The following is a 22748-nucleotide window of genomic DNA, read 5'->3' as shown; positions in this document are numbered from 1 at the left end:
GTGAGGCATAGAAGGATACAGACACAGGTAAATGGGATTAGAGAGATAGAAGGATACACAGAGTGGGTAAATGGGATTAGAGAGATAGAAGGATACACAGAGTGGGTAAATGGCAGTAGAGAGGGAGGAGGATACAGACACAGTGGGTAAATGGGATTAGAGAGGTAGAAGGATACACAGAGTGGGTAAATGGGAATAGAGAGATAGAAGGATACACAGTGGGTAAATGGGATTAGAGAGGTAGAAGGATACATAGAGTGGGTAAATGGGATTAGTGTAGAATGGCAAAAATAGTTGGCATGGATGAGCTGGACTAGAGTTCCTGTTTCTGCAGTGTGCAACTATATAACACACAACAGGATCGACCCCCAAGCCACAGGAGACCTGTGGTAGTGGCTTTACCAGCTGCGCCCCTGTGTCATATGGCATGGTTAACTGCTGAATAGGATGACAGAAAACCGCCCATCTTCCCCTGAGGTGACGTAGTTTTGCACGGTTCCAGCTCTGAGGAAGCTTGGCAGGGTGGATTCCCCAACTTCACCCTGCTTCGTTTAAAGAATCAGCCCGGCCTCTTCAGCAAAGGTGCTCCATGTGCAGCTGACTCCTGCTTCTTCCTTTTGCAGATGAGAGCAGGTTCTCGGAAGCCACCTCAGTGCTGCTGGCCTGGTTTGAGCGCGGTGAGGTGACACGGCGCTCAGCAAACAACTTCTATTCCATGATTCAGTCGGTCAACAGCCACAGCCGGAGACTGATGAGCGAGAAGGCGGCCCACGAACAGGAAATGGAGGACGCAAAGGAGCAGTTCAAGAATGCCCTTGCTGGGATCCTGACCGGACGTAAGTATCTGCACTTTGGCCTTCTCACTTGTGTTAAACATACTGCGGTAAGTATTCCTACTGCAAGTTCTAAAACATGGGCCCAGCTTACAGGACTAGATCTTCAGGTAGGAAACCTTTCACTTGGTCGCGTGAGTCAGAAGTCACTTGATAAGAACAGGTAACCAAGTAAAACTGCAGATGCTGGAGTTGTGGGCACTGGGTCCAATGTTCACTCAGGTACAGATGTTGATTCACCCACTATCTGCAGTAGAGTTGTGCATCACACCATCAGAGGTGTCACGTGTTGGTGTTGCATTGAACGGTGTTTTCCGATGTGGGTTATTATTGTCAAATGTGCTCAGATACAGTGAAAAGCTTTTTGTGTTTTGTCAAGCAGATCATGCCATACATAATTGCATGGAGGTGGTAAGCTCTCTTCATTTTCTATGTAATTCTGTATTAGTAACTCAGTTTATTATTGTGTCATGTACCAAGGTAAATTGAAAAGCTAGTCTCGCACACTGTTCATACAGATCAAATCGTTACATAATGCGTTGAGGTAGAACAAGGTAAAACAATAACAGAATGCAGAATTCTGTAACAGCTACAGAGAAAGTGCAGATAAAAGTAATAAAGTACAAGATCATATCGAGGTACATTGTGAGGTCAAGAGTCCATCTTATCATACTAGGGGACAGTTCAATGGTGTATAACAGCGGGATAGAAGCTGTCCTTGAGACTGGTGGTATGTGCTTTCAGGTTTTTGTACCTTCTGCCCGATAGCAGGGTGGAGAAAAGAGAATACCCAGGGTGGGTGGTGTCTTTGATTATGTTGGCTGCTTTACACTAAAATACAGTACAGGACCTTTGGCCCATTATGTTGTGTTGGCCTTTGAACCTACTCCAAGCTCAATCTAACACTTTCCTCCCACGTGGCCCCCACCCCACCCCACCCCCCCCCATTTTTCTTTCACACATAAGAGTCTCTGAAATGTCCCTAATTATCTGCTCTACTACCACCCTGGCAAAGTGTTTCATGCATCCACTACGCTCTCTGTTTTTAAAAAAAAAAGCCTACCTCTGACATCCTCTGTTCTTTCCTCCAATCACCTTCTCTTGTATTGGCCATTGCCACTCTGGGGAGTAGGTGCTGGGTGTCTGCTCTATCTATGCCTCATAACGCGAGAAGTATAGATAGGGTCAAAGGAGACACAGTAAACTTCTTTAGCCTCCTGAGGAAGTAGAGATACTGGTGTCGTTTTTTTTTGCTCATGACATTGAAGTGGTTGGACACCTTATCACCAAGATTTCAATCTCTTTCCTGGACTCTGACTCACACTATTGGTGACGTTCACTCCTAGGAATTTGCAGTGCTCAACCTCTCGACCTCAGCACCATTGATGTAGACAGGAGTGCGCTCATCTGTTCTTTTTCTGTAGTCAATGACAACCCCCTTTGCTTGGCTGACACTGTGGGAAAAGTTGTTGTCATGACGTCAAGTCACTAGGCTCGAATCTCCTCCCTGTACTCTCGACTTACCACTGTTTGAGATCCAGCCTACAATGGTGATACCATCTGCAAACTCGTAGATGGGGATAGAGCAGAATCTGGCCAAGCAGTCACGAGTGTACCGGGAGCAGAGTAGGGGATTGAGCGTGCAACCTTGTGGGACACTGGTGTTGGGGTTAATCATGGTAGAAGTATTGCTGCTGAACCTCACTAATTACAGTCAGGAAATAATCCGGGCCGGGTTCCAGCTGGATCCAAAGGTCAAGCAGGTTGGTGATGGTCAAGAATGATACTGGAGCTGTAGTTGATAAACAATTGTCTGACCTTTACTGCCCAGGTGTTCCCGAGGTGAGTGTAGGAGAAGGGAGATGGCATCTGTTTTATTGGCAGGTGATTTGCGGTGGGCCGAGGTTGGAGATTATGCTTTGTGACTGTGGATGTCAGAGCCATGAGGAAGTAGTCATTAAGGCATTATTTTCTGCATTCTGTTATTGCTTTCCGCTGTGTTCTGCCTCAGGGTACTGATGTATGGAATGATGTGTCTGGATGGAATGCTTTTCACTGTGAATGAAACAATAATTGACTGATTATAAAGAAAACAGAATGCAGAATATTGGTTATGGAGAAAGTGCAGTGCAGGTAGACAATATGGTGCAAGGGCAACGGTGAGGTAGATTGGGAAATCCAGAGAAAAGGAGGTCATTTAGAGCGTAAGTATTCCTACGATGCAAACAGAAACTGTAGGCTGAAGCAATAGAGTGAAATTCGGGTAGCCACTGTGTCCAGATCTCAGGCAGCACACTACACCCAGGAATCAATGCCAGAGAAATCTTACAATTTGGTTTTGAAATAAAACCTTTAAAAATAATTAGAGTGATGCCAATGGAAAAAGCGCATGGTTTTCAGATGGAGGATGGGGCTGTTGACAGTGGATTAGGGTTGGGCCTATTTCTGGCTGGATTATAGGAAGCAGCAGTGAGTGGGTTTGACAGGTGAAAGGGAAAAAACTGGGAAGGGTGGCTAAGAAGCAGGGAACTGCATCCAACCATGTATTCAGACGTTAGCTGCAGGCTACGTACAAAGAACCAGCCTCATCCCTGTGAAGAGATTACTCACTCCATCACAGTGATGCCTGCATTAGGTTTCAACGGCAGACCCATGGATGTTGCAGGCTTTTGGAATTTTCCAGTGGAATAACAGTGCAACAACAGCCACTTGATGGGGCCAGTCTACGGGAGTTCTGCCGACAGTCAGCTCTGTGAACTTGATGGATACTCTGACTTTTCTGTCTAATCAGATCAACAGTCTGGACTGCAGCAGCAGTAACACTGATGACACCTTCAGCAAGAGCAGCCTCGGCTCTCCAAGGCAGCAGGAGGGAGCTGAAGCTTACCGAGTAAGCAGGAGGTTCACTAGCAGACAGCACACTGGTCCAGTATGTGCCTCAGGGCTTTTGTTGTGGTTGCATCAGCTGATGGCCGACATTTGTGGCCATTGGACTTGGACCTTCTGGGATTTGCTGGCCATGTTTTATTCCTGGCTGTCAATGCCAGCATCATCCTCAAATTCCAAGAGCTCGGTCACAGATATTTTTGGTAGGGGAACTATCTGGTTTGGGGCCTGACATCACCATCTGTGTGTATGTATGTATTTTTACATACATTACATACATGCCGGTGTGTTCAAGAGTCTTATACAGTGGCATGCAAAAGTTTGGGCACCCTGGTCAAAATTTCTGTTACTGTGAATAGCTAAACGAGTAAAAGATGACCTGATTTCCAAAAGGCATGAAGTTAAAGATGACACATTTCTTTAATATTTTAAGCAAAATTTTTTTTTATTTCCATCTTTTACAATTTCAAAATAATAAAAAAAGGAAAAGGGCCTGAAGCAAAAGTTTGGGCACCCTGCATGGTCAGTACTTAGTAACACCCCCTTTGGAAAGTATGACAGCTTGTAAATGCTTTCTGTGGCCAGCTAAGAGTCTTTCAATTCTTGTTTTGGGGGATTTTCGCCCATTCTTCCTTGCAAAAGGCTTCTAGTTCTGTGAGATTCTTGGGCCGTCTTGCATGCACTGCTCTTTTGAGGTCTATCCACAGATTCTTGATGATGTTTAGGTCGGGGGACTGTGAGGGCCATGGCAAAACCTTCAGCTTGCGTCTCTTGAGGTAGTCCATCGTGGATTTTGAGGTGTGTTTCGGATCATTATCCTGTTGTAGAAGCCATCCTCTTTACATTTTAGGCTTTTTTACAGACAGTGTGATGTTTGCTTCCAGAATTTGCTGGTATTTAATTGAATTCATTCTTCCCTCTACCAGTGAAATGTTTCCCATGCCACTGGCTGCAACACAAGCCCAAAGCATGATCGATTCACCCCCGTGCTTAACAGTTGGAGAGGTGTTCTTTTCATGAAATTTTGCACCCTTTTTGCTGCTTGGCCTGCTGCGTTCACCAGCAACTTTGATGTATGTTGCTTGAATTTCCAGCATCTGCAGAATTCCTGTTGTTTGGCTAAAAAGTTCTATTTTTTTCCTATTTTAACTTCATCAGTCCACAGGACTTGTATCCAAAATGCATCAGGCTTGTTTAGATGTTCATTCGCAAACTTCTGACGCTGAATTTTGTGGTGAGGATACAGGAAGGGTTTTCGTCTGATAACTCTTCCATGAAGGTCATATTTGTGCAGGTGTCGCTGCACAGTAGAACAGTGCACCACCACTCCAGAGTCTGCTAAATCTTCCTGAAGGTCTTTTGCAGTCAAACGAGGGTTTTGATTCGCCTTTCTAGCAATCCTACGAGCAGTTCTTTTGGAAAGTTTTCTTGGTCTTCCAGACCTCAACTTGACCTCCATCGTTCCTGTTAATTGCCATTTCTCAATTACATTACGAACTGAGGAAACGGCTACCTGATAACGCTTTGTTATCTTCTTCTAGTGTTCTCCTGCTTTGTGGGCATCATTTATTTTAATTTTCAGAGTGCTAGGCAGCTGCTTAGAGGAGCCCATGGCTACTGATTGTTGGGACAAGGTTTGAGGAGTCAGGGTATTTATAAAGCTTTGAAATTTGCGTCACCTGGCCTTTCCTAATGATGACTGTGAACAAGCCATAGTCTTAACAAGCTAATTAAGGTCTGAGACCTTGGTAAAAGTTATCTGAGAGCTCAAATCTCTTGGGTGCCCAAACTTTTACATGGTGCTCCTTTCCTTTCTTTCCACTCTAAAAATGTACGAAACAAAAATGATACACTAATATTGCTTAAAATGTTAAAAAAGAATGTTTCATCTTTAACTTTATGACTTTTGGAGATCAGATCATCTTCTACTCACTTAACTATTCACAGTAACAGAAATTTTGACCAGAGTGCCCAAACTTTTGCATGCCACTGTAACAGTAGGATGTATTCTGTCTTTGAGCCTAGTGGAGCGTGCTTTGAAGCTTTCGCATCTTCTGCCCGATGGAGGTGGGGACGGGGGGAGAAGAAAAGAGTATGACTGAGTGGGAGGGATTTTCGATTCTGCTGGCTGCTTTCATGAGACAGCGGGAAGCGTAGACAGTGTCCATGGTGGGGAGTTTGGTTTTCACGATGGGCTGAGTTATGTCCGCAACTCTCCGCTACTTCTTGGTGTTATGGGCAAAGCAGTAGCCATACAAAGCAATGATGAATCTGATAGGATGGTTTCCAAGTGTGTCAATAGACATTGTTGAGGATCAACAGAGAAATACCAAATTTCCTTAGCCTTCTGTGGAAGTAGAGTTGCTGGTGGCCTTGGCCATACTGTCTACATGGTTGGATTTGGACAAGCTATACGTGTTCACTTATGGGTCCTTTAGGCTCCAAACTATCTTCACCTCAGTACCATTAGTGTGTGCTATCTTTGCACATCCCTTCATAATCAGACAACCCTCAGGATATCCTCTGCACCTAAAATAGGAGGTGAGTGTACCTGAATCATGATCTGATGGATTGGGTTTGAGGTAACACAATAAAGACTGAGTTAATGCATATGTTAAAACATCAGAGCAACACACACAAAGTGCAGGAGGAACTCAGCAAGTCAGGTGTGTCCGACAGAGTGATCAGCAGCACTGGGGCTCCACAGGGGACTGTCTTGTCTCCCTTTCTCTTCACCATTTACACCTCGGACTTCAACTACTGCACAGAGTCTTGTCATCTTCAGAAGTTTTCTGATGATTCTACCATAGTTGGATGCATCAGCAAGGGAGATGAGGCTGAGTATAGGGCTACGGTAGGAAACTTTGTCACATGGTGTGAGCAGAATTATCTGCAGCTTAATGTGAAAAAGACTAAGGAGCTGGTGGTAGACCTGAGGAGAGCTAAGGTACCGGTGACCCCTGTTTCCATCCAGGGGGTCAGGGTGGACATGGTGGAGGATTACAAATACCTGGGGATACAAACTGACAATAAACTGGACTGGTCAAAGAACACTGAAGCTGTCTACAAGAAGGGTTAGAGCCATCTCCATTTCCTGAGGAGACTGAGGTCCTTTAATATCTGCCGGACGATGCTGAGGATGTTCTACGAGTCTGTGGTGGCCAGTGCTATCATGTTTGCTGTTGTGTGCTGGGGCAGCAGGCTGAGGGTAGCAGACACCAACAGAATCAACAAACTCATTCGTAAGGCCAGTGATGTTGTGGGGATGGAACTGGACTCTCCGACGTTGGTGTCTGAAAAGAGGACGCTGTCCAAGTTGCATGCCATCTTGGACAATGTCTCCCATCCACTACATAATGTACTGGTTGGGCACAGGATTACATTCAGCCAGAGACTCATTCCACCAAGATGCAACACAGAGAGTCATAGGAAGTCATTCCTGCCTGTGGCCATCAAACTTTACAACTCCTCCCTTGGGGGGTCAGACACCCTGAGCCAATAGGCTGGTCCTGGACATATTTCATAATTTACTGGCATAATTTACATATTACTATTTAATTATTTATGGTTTTATTACTATTTAATTATTTATGGTGCAAATGTAACGAAAACCAATTTCCCCCGGGATCAATAAAGTATGACTATGACTATGATAGTGAAGGGGTTGACAAATGAGGAGTGTTTGACAGCCTTGGAAGAATTTAGAAGAATGCGGGGGGAGGGGGATCTCATTGAAACCTACCGAATGTTAAAAGGACTAGATTGGGTGGATGTGGAGAGGATGTTTCCTATGATGGGGGTATCCACAACTAGAGGGAACAGCCTCAGAACTGAGGGACAATCCTTTAGGACTGGGGTAAGGAGGAATTTATTTTTCAGCTAGAGTGTGGAATGCTCTGCCGTGGACTGTGGAGGAGGCCACATCCATGGGTATATCTAATATGGAAGTTGATAGTTTCCTGATCGGTCAGGGCGTCAAAGGATATGGTGAGAAGGCAGGTGAATGGGGTTGAGTGGAATCCCTCGGAATCAGCCACGATGGAATGGAAGTTTCTCGGTATACACATCACTGATGATCTCACCTGGACTGTACACACCGGCTTCGTGGCAAAAAAACCACAACATTGTCTCTTCCACCTCCGGTGACTGAGGAAGTTCAGCATGGGCCCCCAAATCCTCAAGATCTCCTACAGGGGCCCATCAAGAGCATCCTGACTGGGTGTATCACTGCCTGGTACGGGAACTGCACCAACCTTGATCGCTTGGCACTGCAGAGAGTGGTACACACAACCTAGCACGTCTGTGGAAGTGAACTTCCCTCCATTGAGGACACTTATAGCAGTAGGTGTGTAAAGAAGGCCTGGAAGATCATCAGGGACACCAGCCACCCCAACCATAAACTGTTCCAGCTGCTTCCATCTGGCAAATGGTAACACAGCATTAAAACCAGAACCAACAGACTATGGGAGAGCTTCTTTCTATAAGCCAGTAGACTTATAAATTCACATGTCTGTACATTGTGATTGAGTCATAACGCAAAGAGTTTTACTTCCTCACATTGTGGGATGGATGGAAGAGTTAAATAAATTCAAATTCAAAAAATCTCACTTTATGAGTTCCTCCAGCATTTCATGTGTGTTGCTCTCGATTTTCAGCACCTTCAGAATCTCTTGTGTGTAAAACATCAGTGAAGTGTGCGATTTGGTCCATACTTGCTGGTCTAATGTCGTCTGATTGTGACTGGCTTCAGACCCAGGCAACTGTACCCAGCCGTTATGTCTGATCTCCTGGGCACATCCTGACACACGTTTTTGTGTTTGCCACTGGAATCCTTCCTCTCTTTCAGTCTCCAGCATTGCACCCCAGGAAAACCACACGCATCACCTGGACTCCATTCTACTGCACTCCCAACTTCAGAATCAATTCAGTTGATAAAGCTCGGAGCTTTCTTTGACCTTCTCAGCTTATTCTTTAAGGAGTTTGGCAAAGACGCCAAATGAGATGGTTTGGACTTCAAAAGGCACAGTGACCTCTCCCCAGGTTCCCTGTGAACTCTTAAACCACACTGAACCCCCAATGTCGAGAAATTAAAATACAGCCCTCGTGTGCAAGCTCTTCAAAATATTAGGACAGAATAGGATGTCAGAAGCCAGGATGTCCAGTGAACAAAGTTTATTTCAAACATTAAAAGGAATTGGGATTTAAAGGAAGCAATATTGTCAAGTTCCTTTTTTTTTGAACATGTTCATAAATGCAAAGTTTTTTTTCAGTTTGCCTGTAAAGAATTCTGCAATCTTTTCCAGGTGGAAGTCTTTCTTATTTTCATCATAAGTGGTTAAATTTTATCCAGGGTGGAAGAGTTGGGTAGTCGGTGGTTCTGTTGCCCTCTCTGGTTATCCTGACCTCTCACCTCATGTGCAGTCTATCTGTAGTGTGCTCATTCTCCCCGTGACCATGTGTGTCTGGTCTCCTTCCACTTGTCAGTCAGTGGGTTAATTGGCCGCTGTAAGTTGCCCCTAGAGTTGTAGGGTGGATAAATATTTGAGCGATCAAGGAATTAAGGGTTCTGGGGAACAGGCACAGAAGATGAGGCCTGGGTCGGATCAGCCATGAGCGTACGGAATGGTAGGACAGCTGGAGAGACTGAGTGTCCTACTCCTGCTCCTGTTTTCTTGTAGGTGGGTGATAGGATCTGGATGAGTGAGAACAGATTACAGAGAATTGGATTGTTCTGAGAGCTGGCATATACTCAACAGGCTGAAGGGTCTGAATCATAAGAAAAGAGAAAATGGAAAGTCATCTTAAAAAAAAAAGAAAGAAAAAAATGTGTGACCAAGGTCAGTAGCTTGTTAATAGACCCACCCTAAAGTAGTAAGGGAAATTAATATGATAGATCAATCAGATATCAGACATTTAGCAAGGTATTGACCAAGACTGATGCTAAAATCCATAAATATTATATACGTATGGATTTATCCGATAGAACATTCATGAGGAGCCTCCATTAGTTAGTAATCGGAAGCTGCCACAAGGGGTTTAAGGTGAATAGCATGTGGTTTGTGGGGAAGTTGGATTAACACATAGAAGGCTTGGCTGATGTGGTGAGATGGATAGGCTGGTTTGAATGGGAAGAGCATCATGTGAACCTTAATGTTACGATTGATCAGATCGCTCAAGTGACCTAGTCCGGTTTTCTGAGTTATATTATACTACACACCAAGGAACTTCACGTCATTAACAAGTCAAAGCGATTCCATTTCACTTATCTTTTCCAAATTCCTTAGACACTATGTGGCATTATTTCCAGTTGACACACTGCCTGCGATTGGATTTGGCTGGGTAGGGGATGACTGAGTTGTGGATCAGGATTCATGTCCGTGCCTGGGGAAGAAGATGTAATGTCCACGATGACCGGTGATTCAGGGTTTTACTGCTTATTTAGTTCTCACTCCTGGGTGTTGGTTTATGTATGTATCACAAAAAGTGCAATCTTGTGTTCTGGGATAAAGAGGCCTGCATTGAAATAAAATGGGTCCACTGCGCCGACATTATCCCCATCTGCAATTTCACCCAGGTCATTAGTTACGTAGTTATATTAGCCTTTCCTACCAACACTGAGAGTTGGCAGGGACAGTTTTAAATTGACAGAACTAGGGAAATGTGGCTCATACTCTGCAGTTTTAGCTTAGACTGAAGGGTGAAGATGCGTGTTTGCTTGACAGGGAAGAAAGAGACAAGTCCAGCACTTGGATTGTCAGGGGTCATGAAGCCTCTCGTGGTCTACTGGCCTCCGAGACTGTGGTCCAGAACTGTTGGATGCCAGCCCTTCTGCAGCCAGGAAAATATATATTAAAAAAAAGGACTGCCTCTCCCTGAAGAAGACACCATCTCCTAATCTCTCTTAGTCCCTTCCCAGACTTTTTTTTTTGAGAAGTTTAGCCCCAAAAGCTAAATGAGCATCAACTCTTGCCATCGAGCAGATATTGGTTGGTAACCAGTTGGAAATTTGGGAGTACGCTGTGCCTCCGGCCAGCTAACAGAGATGTACAGACCTCACCACAATCTTTAGGGTCCTTAGACCACAGCTTCCAAACCCACAACCCTTACCAGTGAGGAGGACAAGGCCAGCAAAAGCATGGGAACACCACTATCTGGAAGTAGCCTTCCAAACCAGACACCATTCTGAATATTTTGCCATTCGTTCACTGTTACTGGGTCAAAATCCTGAGCTCCCTCCTGACAGCATTGCGGATATACCCACAGCTCAAGGATTACAGTGGTTCACCTCCACCTTCTCAAGGTCAATTAGGGATCAGCATTTAGAAGCTGGCTCAGCCTCCGAAGCTCTCACCCCTTGAATAAACAAAAAAAAAACCTTACTCTGATCCCATTTTATTCTCCCCACATTCCCATCAGCTTTCCAGGATTCTGCCGCTCACTCACACACTAGGGCCATTCTCCAGAGGCTGATTAACTTGCCAGCCCACACACCTTTGGGATGTGGCAGGAAACTGGAGCTCCCAGGGGAAAGCCACACAGCCTGAGGAGAAGGTGTAAACTCCATGCCGAAGGTTACGATCAAACCGGGTCCTTGGAGCAATGAGGCAGTGGTTCTAGTAGCTGCACCATGGTAGGATGCAAGAACCGTGCTATAATTACAGAAAGTGTAGAAATTTGGTGGAGACACTGAGGCTTGAGGAGAGTACATCTGCAGTTGGCACACTGTAAGTATTACAGAGACATTAATTGGCAAGTTTAAAGGCACCATGTCATCTTGCTTGTAACCTCTGGCACATTCTCTGTGACAGAGCACTTGGCTGGAGGGTGACCTGATGCCTATAAAGATGTCTAGAAGCATCATCACTTTAGCCCCAGTGTGTCTCTGCTTTGACCCGAGTTTCTGATCAAATCGTAAACTGGTTGTTTTGTTTGACTTCCTTGTTTACCAAAGTTGAGCAGATTGTGGCCGTTTTCAAGGCTGCTTCGAAGCAAAAGGCATGGGACCATTTCTCCAAAGCTCAACGCAAGAACATTGATATATGGCGAAAGCAAGCTGAGGTTGGTGCACTAATCTTCTATTTCTATCAGTACCATTCGCTTCTAAGATGATATTTGCTTAGCTGAGTATTATAGCTTTCTGTTAGTATTCAACACATTAGTACCACTCAGAAGTATTGACATTTTTAGAATATGCTGCTGATTCATGTTGTGCATTGTCATTGGAATCCCTGCAGGCAAATGGACACATTCCATCAGTAACAGCCGCACACCATTTAGGCTGATGAGCTGTGGTCGATTTCTGCTACATTGTCTTGTTATTTTGGCTATGAACTTTATTTCAGTCAAGAGCTGATTGTGTTCTCTTAAAGGAATTAACAGACACGTTTGACGTCAGACTGGAGCGAAGGTAAACTCGTATTTTCATCCTACTGTTTGCCCCATTTCACTCCTCTCCCCCCTCAATTGGAAGGAAAATAATGAAGAGTCACATTTCAATATTCCTTTCACGAAGTTCAGAGTCAGAATGAGGTTTATTATCACTGGCATGTGACGTGAAATTTGTTAAAGCAGTGATAGGCAAGTAACTGCCAACACTTCAGTGTGTGAGCATTTGCTTAAACTTCTATATCAACTCTCACCAGTCATTTTCTGACATTTCTTTCAGTTTATCCTCACTTTTATTCTAATGGAAATAGCACTGGCACATTTCAATTTTTTCTAAATTAAAACATTCTATCAGTGTATTGGGGATTGTTGCTGGGCTAAAAGGGGCTGGTATCCAGGCTATTGGGATTGGAAAGATCGAGCTGGTCATTGTCTAAGCTAGGCAAGGCTAACTTGTTATGCCTTATAATTTTGCTTTATTATTGTGAGACTGAGAGTTTCAGTAAATCACTGCCGTGAGAGACAATTCAACAGTATCTCAAATGTCTTAAAGTATTTTAGATGTTTCAATAAGATCACTTTTCATTCTTTGACACTAGAGTGTATTGGCTTGCTCTGGTCAGTCTCCTCACATAACAGGGCTCTGAACCATTACTGCATCCTCCCTAAGACAAGTCAATCCTTTCCCAGGCAAGGCAACCCGTGAGGAATAGTAAAGGAGCTGTAACTGCAACTTCATTCTTACAATTGCTCTCTTTCTTTGTGCAGTAAAGGTTAGCAAGCCATACCTCCACCTACTGTGTAGACTTTAATACTGTGTACAGTATTAAAGTCTGAATAACCACATGTCCGAATCCTCGATCTGTCTTGTCCCCACAATCCTAACCACAGAACCCAGACTGATGGTAGTACGTTAAAGCCTACCTTTTTCCTTTCACATTGTAGTGTAACAATGCAATATTACAGGTTTCCAAACTAAGGAGACATTTCTCAAATTTGGCAAATTGTGGAAGATCAAAAGAAATTCATGCTCCATCTCATTGAACCAAATGATACTCATTGCACAAGATTTGTTGCCTTTACAGACCATTAGTTTTTACCAGTACATATTTCTTACTGATCTTAATTAACTAAATTATTCACTCTTGTTAGACATGGATATAAAATATTTCTTTAATACCTTTTACTGTTTCCTTATTCTCTATTTTAATTCTTTGTCTCAGACCCTGTGGATCATTTTCACTTTCAATATTTGACTTTGCTTCCATAGTTTTACAATTTATTTTTAATCTTTTGCTATTTATGTAACCTTCACTTCAGTAAAATGCTCCTTCCTAAGCTGCTGTAGTTTGTGATTTTTGAAACCTTCATCTCTTGACTTTACAGATTTTTTTTATACCTCTGTTTTCCTTTTCCATTCTATTTCAAATTACAGAGATCTGCCTCTGACATAGCAGTTTTAGGCCCTATCTGTGCAGTTGTGTTTAAGCCTCAACTGCTGAATAAGATTTTTGCTAGGTAGTACAACTTTGACAATTGCAAGTTTAAACAATAATGCTACAGTGTCAGTCTTACTTCCTACACCTTTTATACATTCACTGAAAAAATTTTTATAAAAAGATCTGCATCATCAACAATCCAAGGAAATCTGCGTAATTTTAACGTTGAAATAAAATGACTGCCAACAGGAGTTACTGTGGTATGGAATTGAATGTAAGTATATACACAGATTGTTTACACTAGGGCATCTTCCTGCATTGTGCTTAGAATAAAGTTAGGAATGGACAGAAGTCCTTAATTATCTTGTTATTCATTCACTATTCTTACTGTGCTGAACAGTGCTTTCCCTCAATAACCTGAGCTAGTTGTTCTTCTGTCCCTTTTGTTATCTAGTTTCAGTTTTACTGGCAAGGTGAATTTGCTGCCGTCAGCATTTCAGTAAGCATCTTACTGGTTCTGAGCTGGATGGGAGTTTTTATCAGTACTATTGGTTTTTGTTTGAGCAAGGTGGGAAACTTCCATCAAACTGGCTTACGGGTTCTGGAGTAAAATCGGCACTTTTCTGCTGCCGGATGTAACTCCTGCACTCTTGCTTTCTTTTGCACCGTCATCCAGCCTCTTGAATTTCATAAATCTTATTAGCCTAATCTTACTTTCCACTGCAATCCACGCCATTTTACCATCACAGCATACCTTGCACGTATCGATCTTCAACACGGACGCGGGCTGATCGAGCTCAAACCCCTGTTCACATGGTGTATTATGGGGTGAGGATAGAGAAAGAGAGAAAAGATCTTCACCAGTAGCACAGGCTAGACGGCAGCAGACATCTTACAACCCAGCAAACTTCTTTTCTAATAACCTGAACTGCTGAAAGCATAAGGGCTGGTGTAAATAGAATAAACTCTTTCACATATTTCTCATCCATCCAAGTTAAGTTCATGCTATTGTGCTTTCATTATGATAATTACAGACATCACTGAACAAATCATAATTCAGTTTTATAGGTCACTGTACCTACAAGCAAACAATTCACTGGTTCATAATTTCATTTTTAAGTGCGGTCAAGGTTTGTTGTTTATGTACAGAGAAAAGTGCCTTTTAAGCAGCTGAAGTTATAAATTTGCCTCGTAAGGTGAGTTATAATTTTTCTGTTTGAGGAATGCATGGCTGAATTTGAGATGAGGCAGGATAGAACGTTAAACCAACTGCTTTTCTAATTAAGCTGTGGAAACTACAGTCACTCTTCAACGCACTGGTCAACCACCTCTGAAGTCAGGACTGGATAGGAGATCAGTGAATATGAATGAATGTCAGTTTAACTTTAACAGTTAAAAAATTAGTATGATTGCATATCCAGAGATAATGGAGTATGAGAGTGATGAGACCAGAAGTAAGTATACACAGTACACAGATGGTTTGCAGACTTAGCATGTGATCTTCCTCCATTAAAATGCCACAAGGGAGCCACTTAATTAGGTTGATGAAGAAGGTGTGTAAAATCCCACTGCCATTTGTGTCATTGTGGATCTTTAATGGTTCTTAATTGAATGTCTAGCTCATTAATGGAGAAATTAAGGTAAGTGAATTATTGTAATGAGAGAGGCTGGCACTCAATGTGAGCTCATTGCTCCAGATTCCTGGTAGTACTGGCACTATTAGAATGACCTCTCTCTCTCAGGGTTGGTTTGTGGTGCCCAGTTGCGGTAAGTTCACATCTCAGTTTTAAAGGTCAATGGTTGGTTGTATGTACTTTGAAACATCAAAGCATACGTTGAAGTGTGTCATTTTGCGTCAACAGCTAAGACAGTCCAAGGATGGTGCTGGGGGTAGCCCACAATCATTGCCACACTTCCAATGACAAAATAGCATGTCCATAACTTACTAACCCTAATCCGTACTTCCCTGGAATGTGGGAGGGCGCTGAGGCACTTGGAGGAAACCCACACGTTTATGGGGAGAACGTACAGACTCCTTACAGACAGCAGTGGGAGCTGAGCCCGGACCTTCCAAAACCTGGCACTGCAAAGCATTACGCTAACGACTCTGCTGCCATTCCACCCATGGATGACCAGCTTTCTGACACCTGGAGTGGCCCAAGTAAAAACCAACTTGCATTTCTAAAAAGGTAAACTTAAAACCAAGTTCAGCAAGCATTTGAAAAATTCCTTAAGTGTTAGAATGGTGGTTGAGTCCACCATTGTGACTTTTATGGGGTGGGGGGTGCGAGGTGTTGCTGGGAAAATGCCACTCACTCTGCATTTAAAAAGTCCAGATCGTTCATATACCCACTCTGCACCGGTCCACCGGGCACAACTACACCATCTGCCTAAAGTGTGTTGCAAATTGATCAGGTATGCTCTGCCCATAAAGAGCAAGCCAAATCCAACATGGACAATCATCATCACCAGGGTCAACATGTAGTCCTCAGGAAAGTAACGGTATATGTCATTGACAAAGTCATCAAGCACCACTTTCTCACCAATAACCTGCTCACTGATGGCCAGGCTGAGTTTTGTTGGGACCATTAACTCGATGTCACAGGCTGTATTCCAGGGATAGGGTGAAAATAACTGCCTTTAACATCAAGGCATCATTTGACTGAGCATGGCATCAAGGAGCCTTGGTAAAACTGATGAGTGGGCATTGAAGGGAAACTTAGAGATCTTGCAAATCCCCGGGATATTAGTGCAGGAGTTTCTCAGTACAGTGTCCTTGGCCCAACCATCTTCAGCTATGTCATCAGTGACTTACAATGTTCAGAATACATTTATTACCAGAGTACGTACACATTATACAACCTTCAGATTCGTCTCCTAACAGGCAGCCACGAAGCCAAAAGAACCCATTTTTTTAAAAAAAAAAGAAAACCATCAAACACCCAATATGCAGAGTGGGGAAGAAAAATCACGCAAACAATAAATGCAAGAAAATAGCCTTCTGAGCTGAAGTCCACGGAGAGCCTGGCCCGTCTCTTGCCTGAAGCCCGGACACTCTGACCTTCTCAATCCGGTCCGATGCCTAAGTTGTCCAAACATCAGGTTCTGTTGCTTCGATGTGCTCTGAGGCCTGGAAGCTGTCACCTTGATTGGGCCCAGTGCTTCACCTGTCATTCAAACGTCGGTTTTATGGTCCTTATTGAGAAAGTTTGCCAATGACTGCACCAGACTTAGTCCCGTGCACAACTCCTCATTCTGTGCCCCACGAGTAAAGCCTGGAGCATGTCACTGAACACCAGCAAGAACGGTGCTGTTGACATCCGCTGATTGCCCCACCTCAGGGTCAGCACTGATCTGAGGCTCGACCCCCGTGATATTGGGAGCTGGTCAGAGGCCGGGTATTCTGCACTGAGGTGAAAGTGTCACGATGTCTGCTGCAGCTGCCTCAAAGCTGCAGGGACCCCAGTTCCGCTCTTGGGACCCCTGTTCAGTCCTGACTGACGCTATCAGTATTCTCCCTGTATCCACATAGATTTCCCCTGTGCTGTCCCAGTTTCCCCATGTACCCCAAATCCCTACTAGTTGGTTGACTAGTTGGTAAATCTACGTCAGTCCTAGAGTAGGTGGGCGAGAGGAGAACCTGGGGAGAGTTGATGGAAGTGTGAGAAAGTTGCAGAGAGGTCCAATGGGATTGTCTGAGAGTCACCATAGGCATGATGAGCCACCTGGCCTCTCCCTTTGTAAAAGGAAATGTAAACATGAAACAATATGAATGACTCAGCCCTGACAGAGACAGGCAGCTAGTGGAATCCGTGACACTGACTCCAGGCTGATCAGAGTCTGATAGGTTAATTCCCAACTAGAAGATGAATCTGATTTTGGAGTTGGAGATCCATGTTCAGAAAATGTAATTCTTCCTTGAATTAGACATTGGGCTTTCTCACCATTCATAATGTGAAGGAATACTTGCCAATGTCTGAATGTGTGCAGTTCTGGAAGTGTGTGAAACAAAGCAGCCTCCCTGATTGACTCTCCATCCACCACCATAAACATTCCATCTCTTCACCACTGACATGCAATGGCTGCAGTATGATCCATCTACAAAGTGCACCACAATTCCTCTCCCAGGCGACTCCGACAGCACCTCCCTAATATGCCACCTCTTCCTCCCAGTAAAAGGAAGGTAGTCTGCAGAGTCCTGGTGTTGCCTGCACCACTCTGTAGGTCCCAGTCCATGTTTGTACAATGTTCTGACTTAGACATGTACCTCTGGTGGGTCTAAGTCATGAATTCTGTGCCCACAACCTCATGGGAGTACCGTCAACGTGACTGCGACCTTGCAGAAGGTGGGTCACCTATAGGAGTTACCTCTGGTTACCATGTTGCAGGAAGGATGCAGAGGAGATTCACTAGGAGGTTGTGTAGGGCTGAGGGTTTAATTTATTGAGAGAGACTGCTTTCCCCGAGTGGAGGCAGTTAAGGGGGCATGACTGCGGTGTATAAAATTGAGGGGTTGAGATAAAGTAGGCTGCAGGAAGCATTTCTTCTTATCAGAGGACTATAAAACCAGTAAGTCGATTTGGGGTAATGCATAAGAGATTTCAGGAGATCTGAAGGGGACCTGTTTCTCTCTGGGTAGTGGGTGCCTGGAATTCTCTGGCTGAGAGAACAGTGAAAGCAGATTCGCAAACAGTATTTAACAAGTGTCCAGACAAGCAGTCAAGTGCTTCAATTGCCCAAGCATAGAAAGTGCTATGATTGTGACTTCATCCATCAAATGGACAAATGCCCTGGCTTTGTAACCAACACAGAAACTACATGAGAAAGTCAAGTAACATAACCTGTCGAGTTGAGTACCTAACAACAGACAGCAAATCCAATCTGTAGGTTAATTATGATGTAATGCACTTAGCAACATGCAACCAATCCATAGCCTGAGAACAATCATGACATCAAAAATGTAGCCAGCCTCACTTCTAGCTCACTTATGATATCAGAACACCTAACAACAGTTGGCCAATCCCTGTTTGCGATCAGCAAAGAGCAGCAGACACTCGGCATTGTATCCAGCTAGGAGGATCTGTGTTTATTCTGAAGTAAGGTTATGTGTTGCCTGCTTGATGTTCATGCATGAATCCCTCTTCAACAACAGGAGGTCAGAAATGCACACAGTGAAGAACTTATGGGAATTCGTCACGAAGAAGAGATGGAAATGTCTGATGACGACTGTGAAGAAAGTCCATCTAAAACCCCCAGAGCAGATGAATCAGGTAAGCCCTTCCCAATTACTTCCATTAATGACACTTAAGTAAAGTAGTAAAGTAGAATGGTTTGAGCTAATGTCATTGTTCTAACAGCAACAGTAATTCAGAAAGTGAAACTTTTTTCTTGTGTTATTGTCATTTTGGTCTCAGGGAACTTCCCTCATGACCATAAACAAAGTTACCAGCGTGAGCCTTGAATTCCCTTGGCCACACAATACCCGTAGTTAAGCCATTGAGAAGGAATGTGCCTCATCGCTTAGAATGCTGCTGGTATTTGTCTAATACATGCCATTGGCAGTTCTTTTAACATTCATTTTCCGAAATTCATTTATAGTAATTTTCAGTATGTTTCGATATGTAGGTAACTAATACGCATTGGATAAGGTCAATAATGTTGGCCTTGTTGGCAATTCCCAGATCCCAGAAAAGGATTATTTTTCTGTAAAGGAATTTGTCCCTTTACAGTGTCATGATACTGTGCTTTAGGCATGAGAATTTACAGAAGGAGAAATCAGGTCAATGGATTTCAAAATTAGCAACGGACCTGAAAAGAATTGAACAAAATACTTTCTAATGGTGAATAGTCAGAAGTGTTGGAGGTCCCAGAGGGACTTGGGGCCTGAGTCATTACCTAAAGTCATTAAAAGGTTATAGACAAGTCTAGAAAATGATTTCAGTGGCAAATGGAATGCTGGCCACCTACTTCTACAAAATGGCCGCAGATCAGCTGCGAGCTCATAAAATATTGGAACCATGTTGAGAAAGAAATGCAGATCTCTCACTATTGTGTCCCTGCTGGTAGGCTCCATTATCACCTCTGCAGAATCCAATCCTCAGTGCCCTCGTTTCCTTGTTTTATTGAGCACAACTCTGATGTCAGTCTCTTTCTGGCCAGCGGGAACAGAGCTCTCAGAGAAACCAACATTTGATTTACTCCATTGCCCAGCCAGCTGTCTGTGTTTAAGGACGTGCACCATTTATAGGGACAACTCCCAGATCAGCAGAGATCCAGAGTAGTGAATTATAACTGGCCAACACAGACAATTATCATGGTGTTTTGCAAAGGTTTATCGCGGTAGCCCACCACTCTAACAGAATGGTAGATCACTCCTGAGGGACGGTATTGGCTTCTCCTGTGACAGCATGGGTTCCTTCAGTGTCCTGGTTACTTTTCACATCCCAGATGGTTGATAGGTTCATTGTGTACTGTAAGTTGCGCTATGTGCAGAATTGGTGGGGAGTTCATAACGTATGGAAATAGGGAAAATAAAAAATAATACGAATGCATTATAATGTGAAGTGGCTGGTTGGCAAAGACTCAGCGTGCTGAAGGTCCTATTTTGTGCTACAGCTCTTTATGACTCTGAGAATTGTGTAGAATGCATACTTGAGGGATTGGTTTAGCAGATTATTCCAGACTGCACTAACACCGTGGTGACTCCAGTTCCATTAGTTTCCTGCTCGCAGCATCTATGTGATTAGCTCTAAACTTACTCAAACTCAATTACTGCTCCTTTCACAGAACCCAAACTAAAAAGCCTTTCGCTCACCACGGACTTCCAAAAAGGCAGACGGTATTCGGAGAAATCAATGAGGAATGAAATGTAATTAGGTGACTTTGATATCTTATGAAAGCCATCAATTCCCTCTGCTCATTGCTTGTGGAACTTGACTTTGATGCTACGTTTCAAATGTAACCGGTCCCTCAATGAGATCGCGGTGGAAAATGTTCAGGTCTCGATCGAGTGAATTGTTTGCTTTAAATTCTCATGATGTCAAAGAGGACTCTTCTGAAGGTTAGCGAAATGTCAACAAGTTTTAGAAGTTGCTGTTTTGAACATTGTAAGATGTGCAGGTGGTTGGGAAACATTAAATCCTTGTTGTATCCAGTGAAAGCAATCAGTGATCCCTGCATACAGATCGTCGGAAAATGTCCTGAGCTCTCCTGTTTAATTACAATAATGTAATGTTCATACTTAATTACCTTGCAGAGTACACTGATAGAATTTGTCCTAATGGGGTATGTCATTTACTGTCTCTGCACACTGGACAGTGGCCCATTTTGCGTGTGGGTGTCCTGGACGTTATCGTGTGGATAGTTAGAGGCTTTTCTCCAGGGCTGAAATGGCTAACATGAGAGGGCAAAGTTTTAAGGTGCTTGGAAACGGGTACAAAGGAGATGTCAGGGATAAGCTTTTTACACAGAGAGTGGTGAGTGCGTGGAATGGGCTACCGGCAGCGGTGGTGGAGGCGGATACGATAGGGTCTTTTAAGAGTGTCCTGGATGGGTTTGGTCGCCGGCCGCTCGACCATGGTTTTCAGTCGGGCGCTGGACGCTCAGAGAGATTCGGTGGGGGGGGGGCGGGCGCTCGGCCAGGGCCGTGTTCGAGTGGTCGGTGACTTGGGCCAGCTCCCCCACCAGACTTAGGCTGGTGAGGAGGGTCTGAGGACACCAGACTTAGTCTGGTGAGGAGGGTGCGAGGACACCCAGCAAGACTGAAAAAAACAAGACTGACAAAGGGCGGATGAGCTCCTTGTGAGCCAACGGCCATCTTCCGTGGAAGAGATTAAAGCCTCACCACGTATCTATGAATCGGATGCTATGCACCTAGTTAGAAGAGACATGATGAACTTGGGCGCTGCACCATGTGCCTGGACCTGCCCAAGGCCTCTGCCTAAGGAGGGACCAAGCTCGAAGAAGCGGCCGCGGCTGGAGGCAGACATGGCCTTGGGCTCGAGTTCGGCGGGGGCGGTGGCGGGCGGTGCCAAGGCGGCCAGCGAGAACAAACTGGAGGAGAGGCTGTACTCGGTGCTGTCGCAAGATCGAAGAAGATGGAGGTGCACAGCCGGCAACCCCGCATTTGGGACGGCACCCACTGACTGACTGACTGGATGGGTACATGGAGCTTAGAAAAATAAAGGGCTATGGGTAACCCAAGGTAATTTCTAAGGTAAGGACATGTTCGGCACAGCTTTGGGTGAAGGGCCTGTATTGTGCTGTAGTTTTCTATGTTTCTATGACAGTGATGGCCTCCTTTGATGCTGAAGCCACATAACAGGTCCCTTTCTTTCTTTTTAAATCTTTTTATTGAATAAGTATACAAAAAGGTAAGCCATATAGGCACTAATACACTGTTAGAATATAATAAAATTACAGGAGATATTAATACAGAAAAAGTGATACAAACAATGTAATTTAAACATAACATACTAAGGTAACATAATAGTATACTAATTTTATATATATATATCAATAGAGAAAAGGAAAAAAAAAACCCAAAGAGAAACCCACCGTGCAACTAACTAAAAGCAAAGCAAAGCAATGGGCTAACTTGGAACCAAGTAGAGTCAAAGATCTTAAAATCACGTCCTCAAACCCGACCTCATTAAAAACAGTAAAAAAAAACAAGTAGGGTATATAAATATGGAGCAAAAAAGAGAAGAAAAAATAATTACATTAAATGAAAATATTGAATAAAAGATCTCCAGGTCTGTTCAAATTTAAGTGAGGAATCATAAAGATTGCTTCTAATTTTCTCCAAATTCAAGCATAATATCATCTGAGAAAACCAAAAAAAGGTGGTTGGAGCATTAAGCTCTTTCCAATGTTGTAAGATACATCTTTTCGCCATTAAAGTAAGAAATGCAATCATTCTACGGGCTGAAGGAGAAAAATTACTGGAAATTTTAGGTAGTCCAAAGATAGCAGTAATAGGATGAGGAGAGATATCTATATTCAATACCTTTGAGATAATATTAAAAATGTCTCTCCAAAAAGTTTCCAGAGTAGGACAAGACCAAAACATATGAGTTAAAGAGGCTATCTGCCCCGGACATCTATCACAAAAAGGATTAATATGAGAATAAAAGCGAGCTAATTTATCTTTGGACCTATGTGCTCTATGAACAACGTTAAATTGAATTAGGGAATGTTTAGCACA

The 22748-nt window shown here is 43.7% G+C and overlaps 1 protein-coding gene across 5 annotated transcripts in view; it reads left to right on the top strand.

Annotated features, from left to right (window-relative positions):
- Positions 1 to 22748, top strand: part of enox1 (ecto-NOX disulfide-thiol exchanger 1) — a 364527-nt gene that overhangs the window by 67939 nt on the left and 273840 nt on the right. For all 5 annotated transcript variants that reach the window (XM_063051175.1, XM_063051176.1, XM_063051178.1 and 2 more), the window contains 3 exons: positions 624 to 836; positions 11671 to 11777; positions 18696 to 18813. In XM_063051175.1, coding sequence (XP_062907245.1) covers positions 624 to 836; positions 11671 to 11777; positions 18696 to 18813 — 438 coding nt within the window. The remainder of the gene's footprint in view (positions 1 to 623; positions 837 to 11670; positions 11778 to 18695; positions 18814 to 22748) is intronic.

The sequence above is a fragment of the Mobula hypostoma genome, chromosome 6 (genome assembly GCF_963921235.1).
Source record: "Mobula hypostoma chromosome 6, sMobHyp1.1, whole genome shotgun sequence".
NCBI classification, from domain to species: Eukaryota; Metazoa; Chordata; class Chondrichthyes; order Myliobatiformes; family Myliobatidae; genus Mobula; species Mobula hypostoma.
Note: the sequence above shows the minus strand (reverse complement) of the source record. Positions and strands in the feature narration are given on the sequence as shown.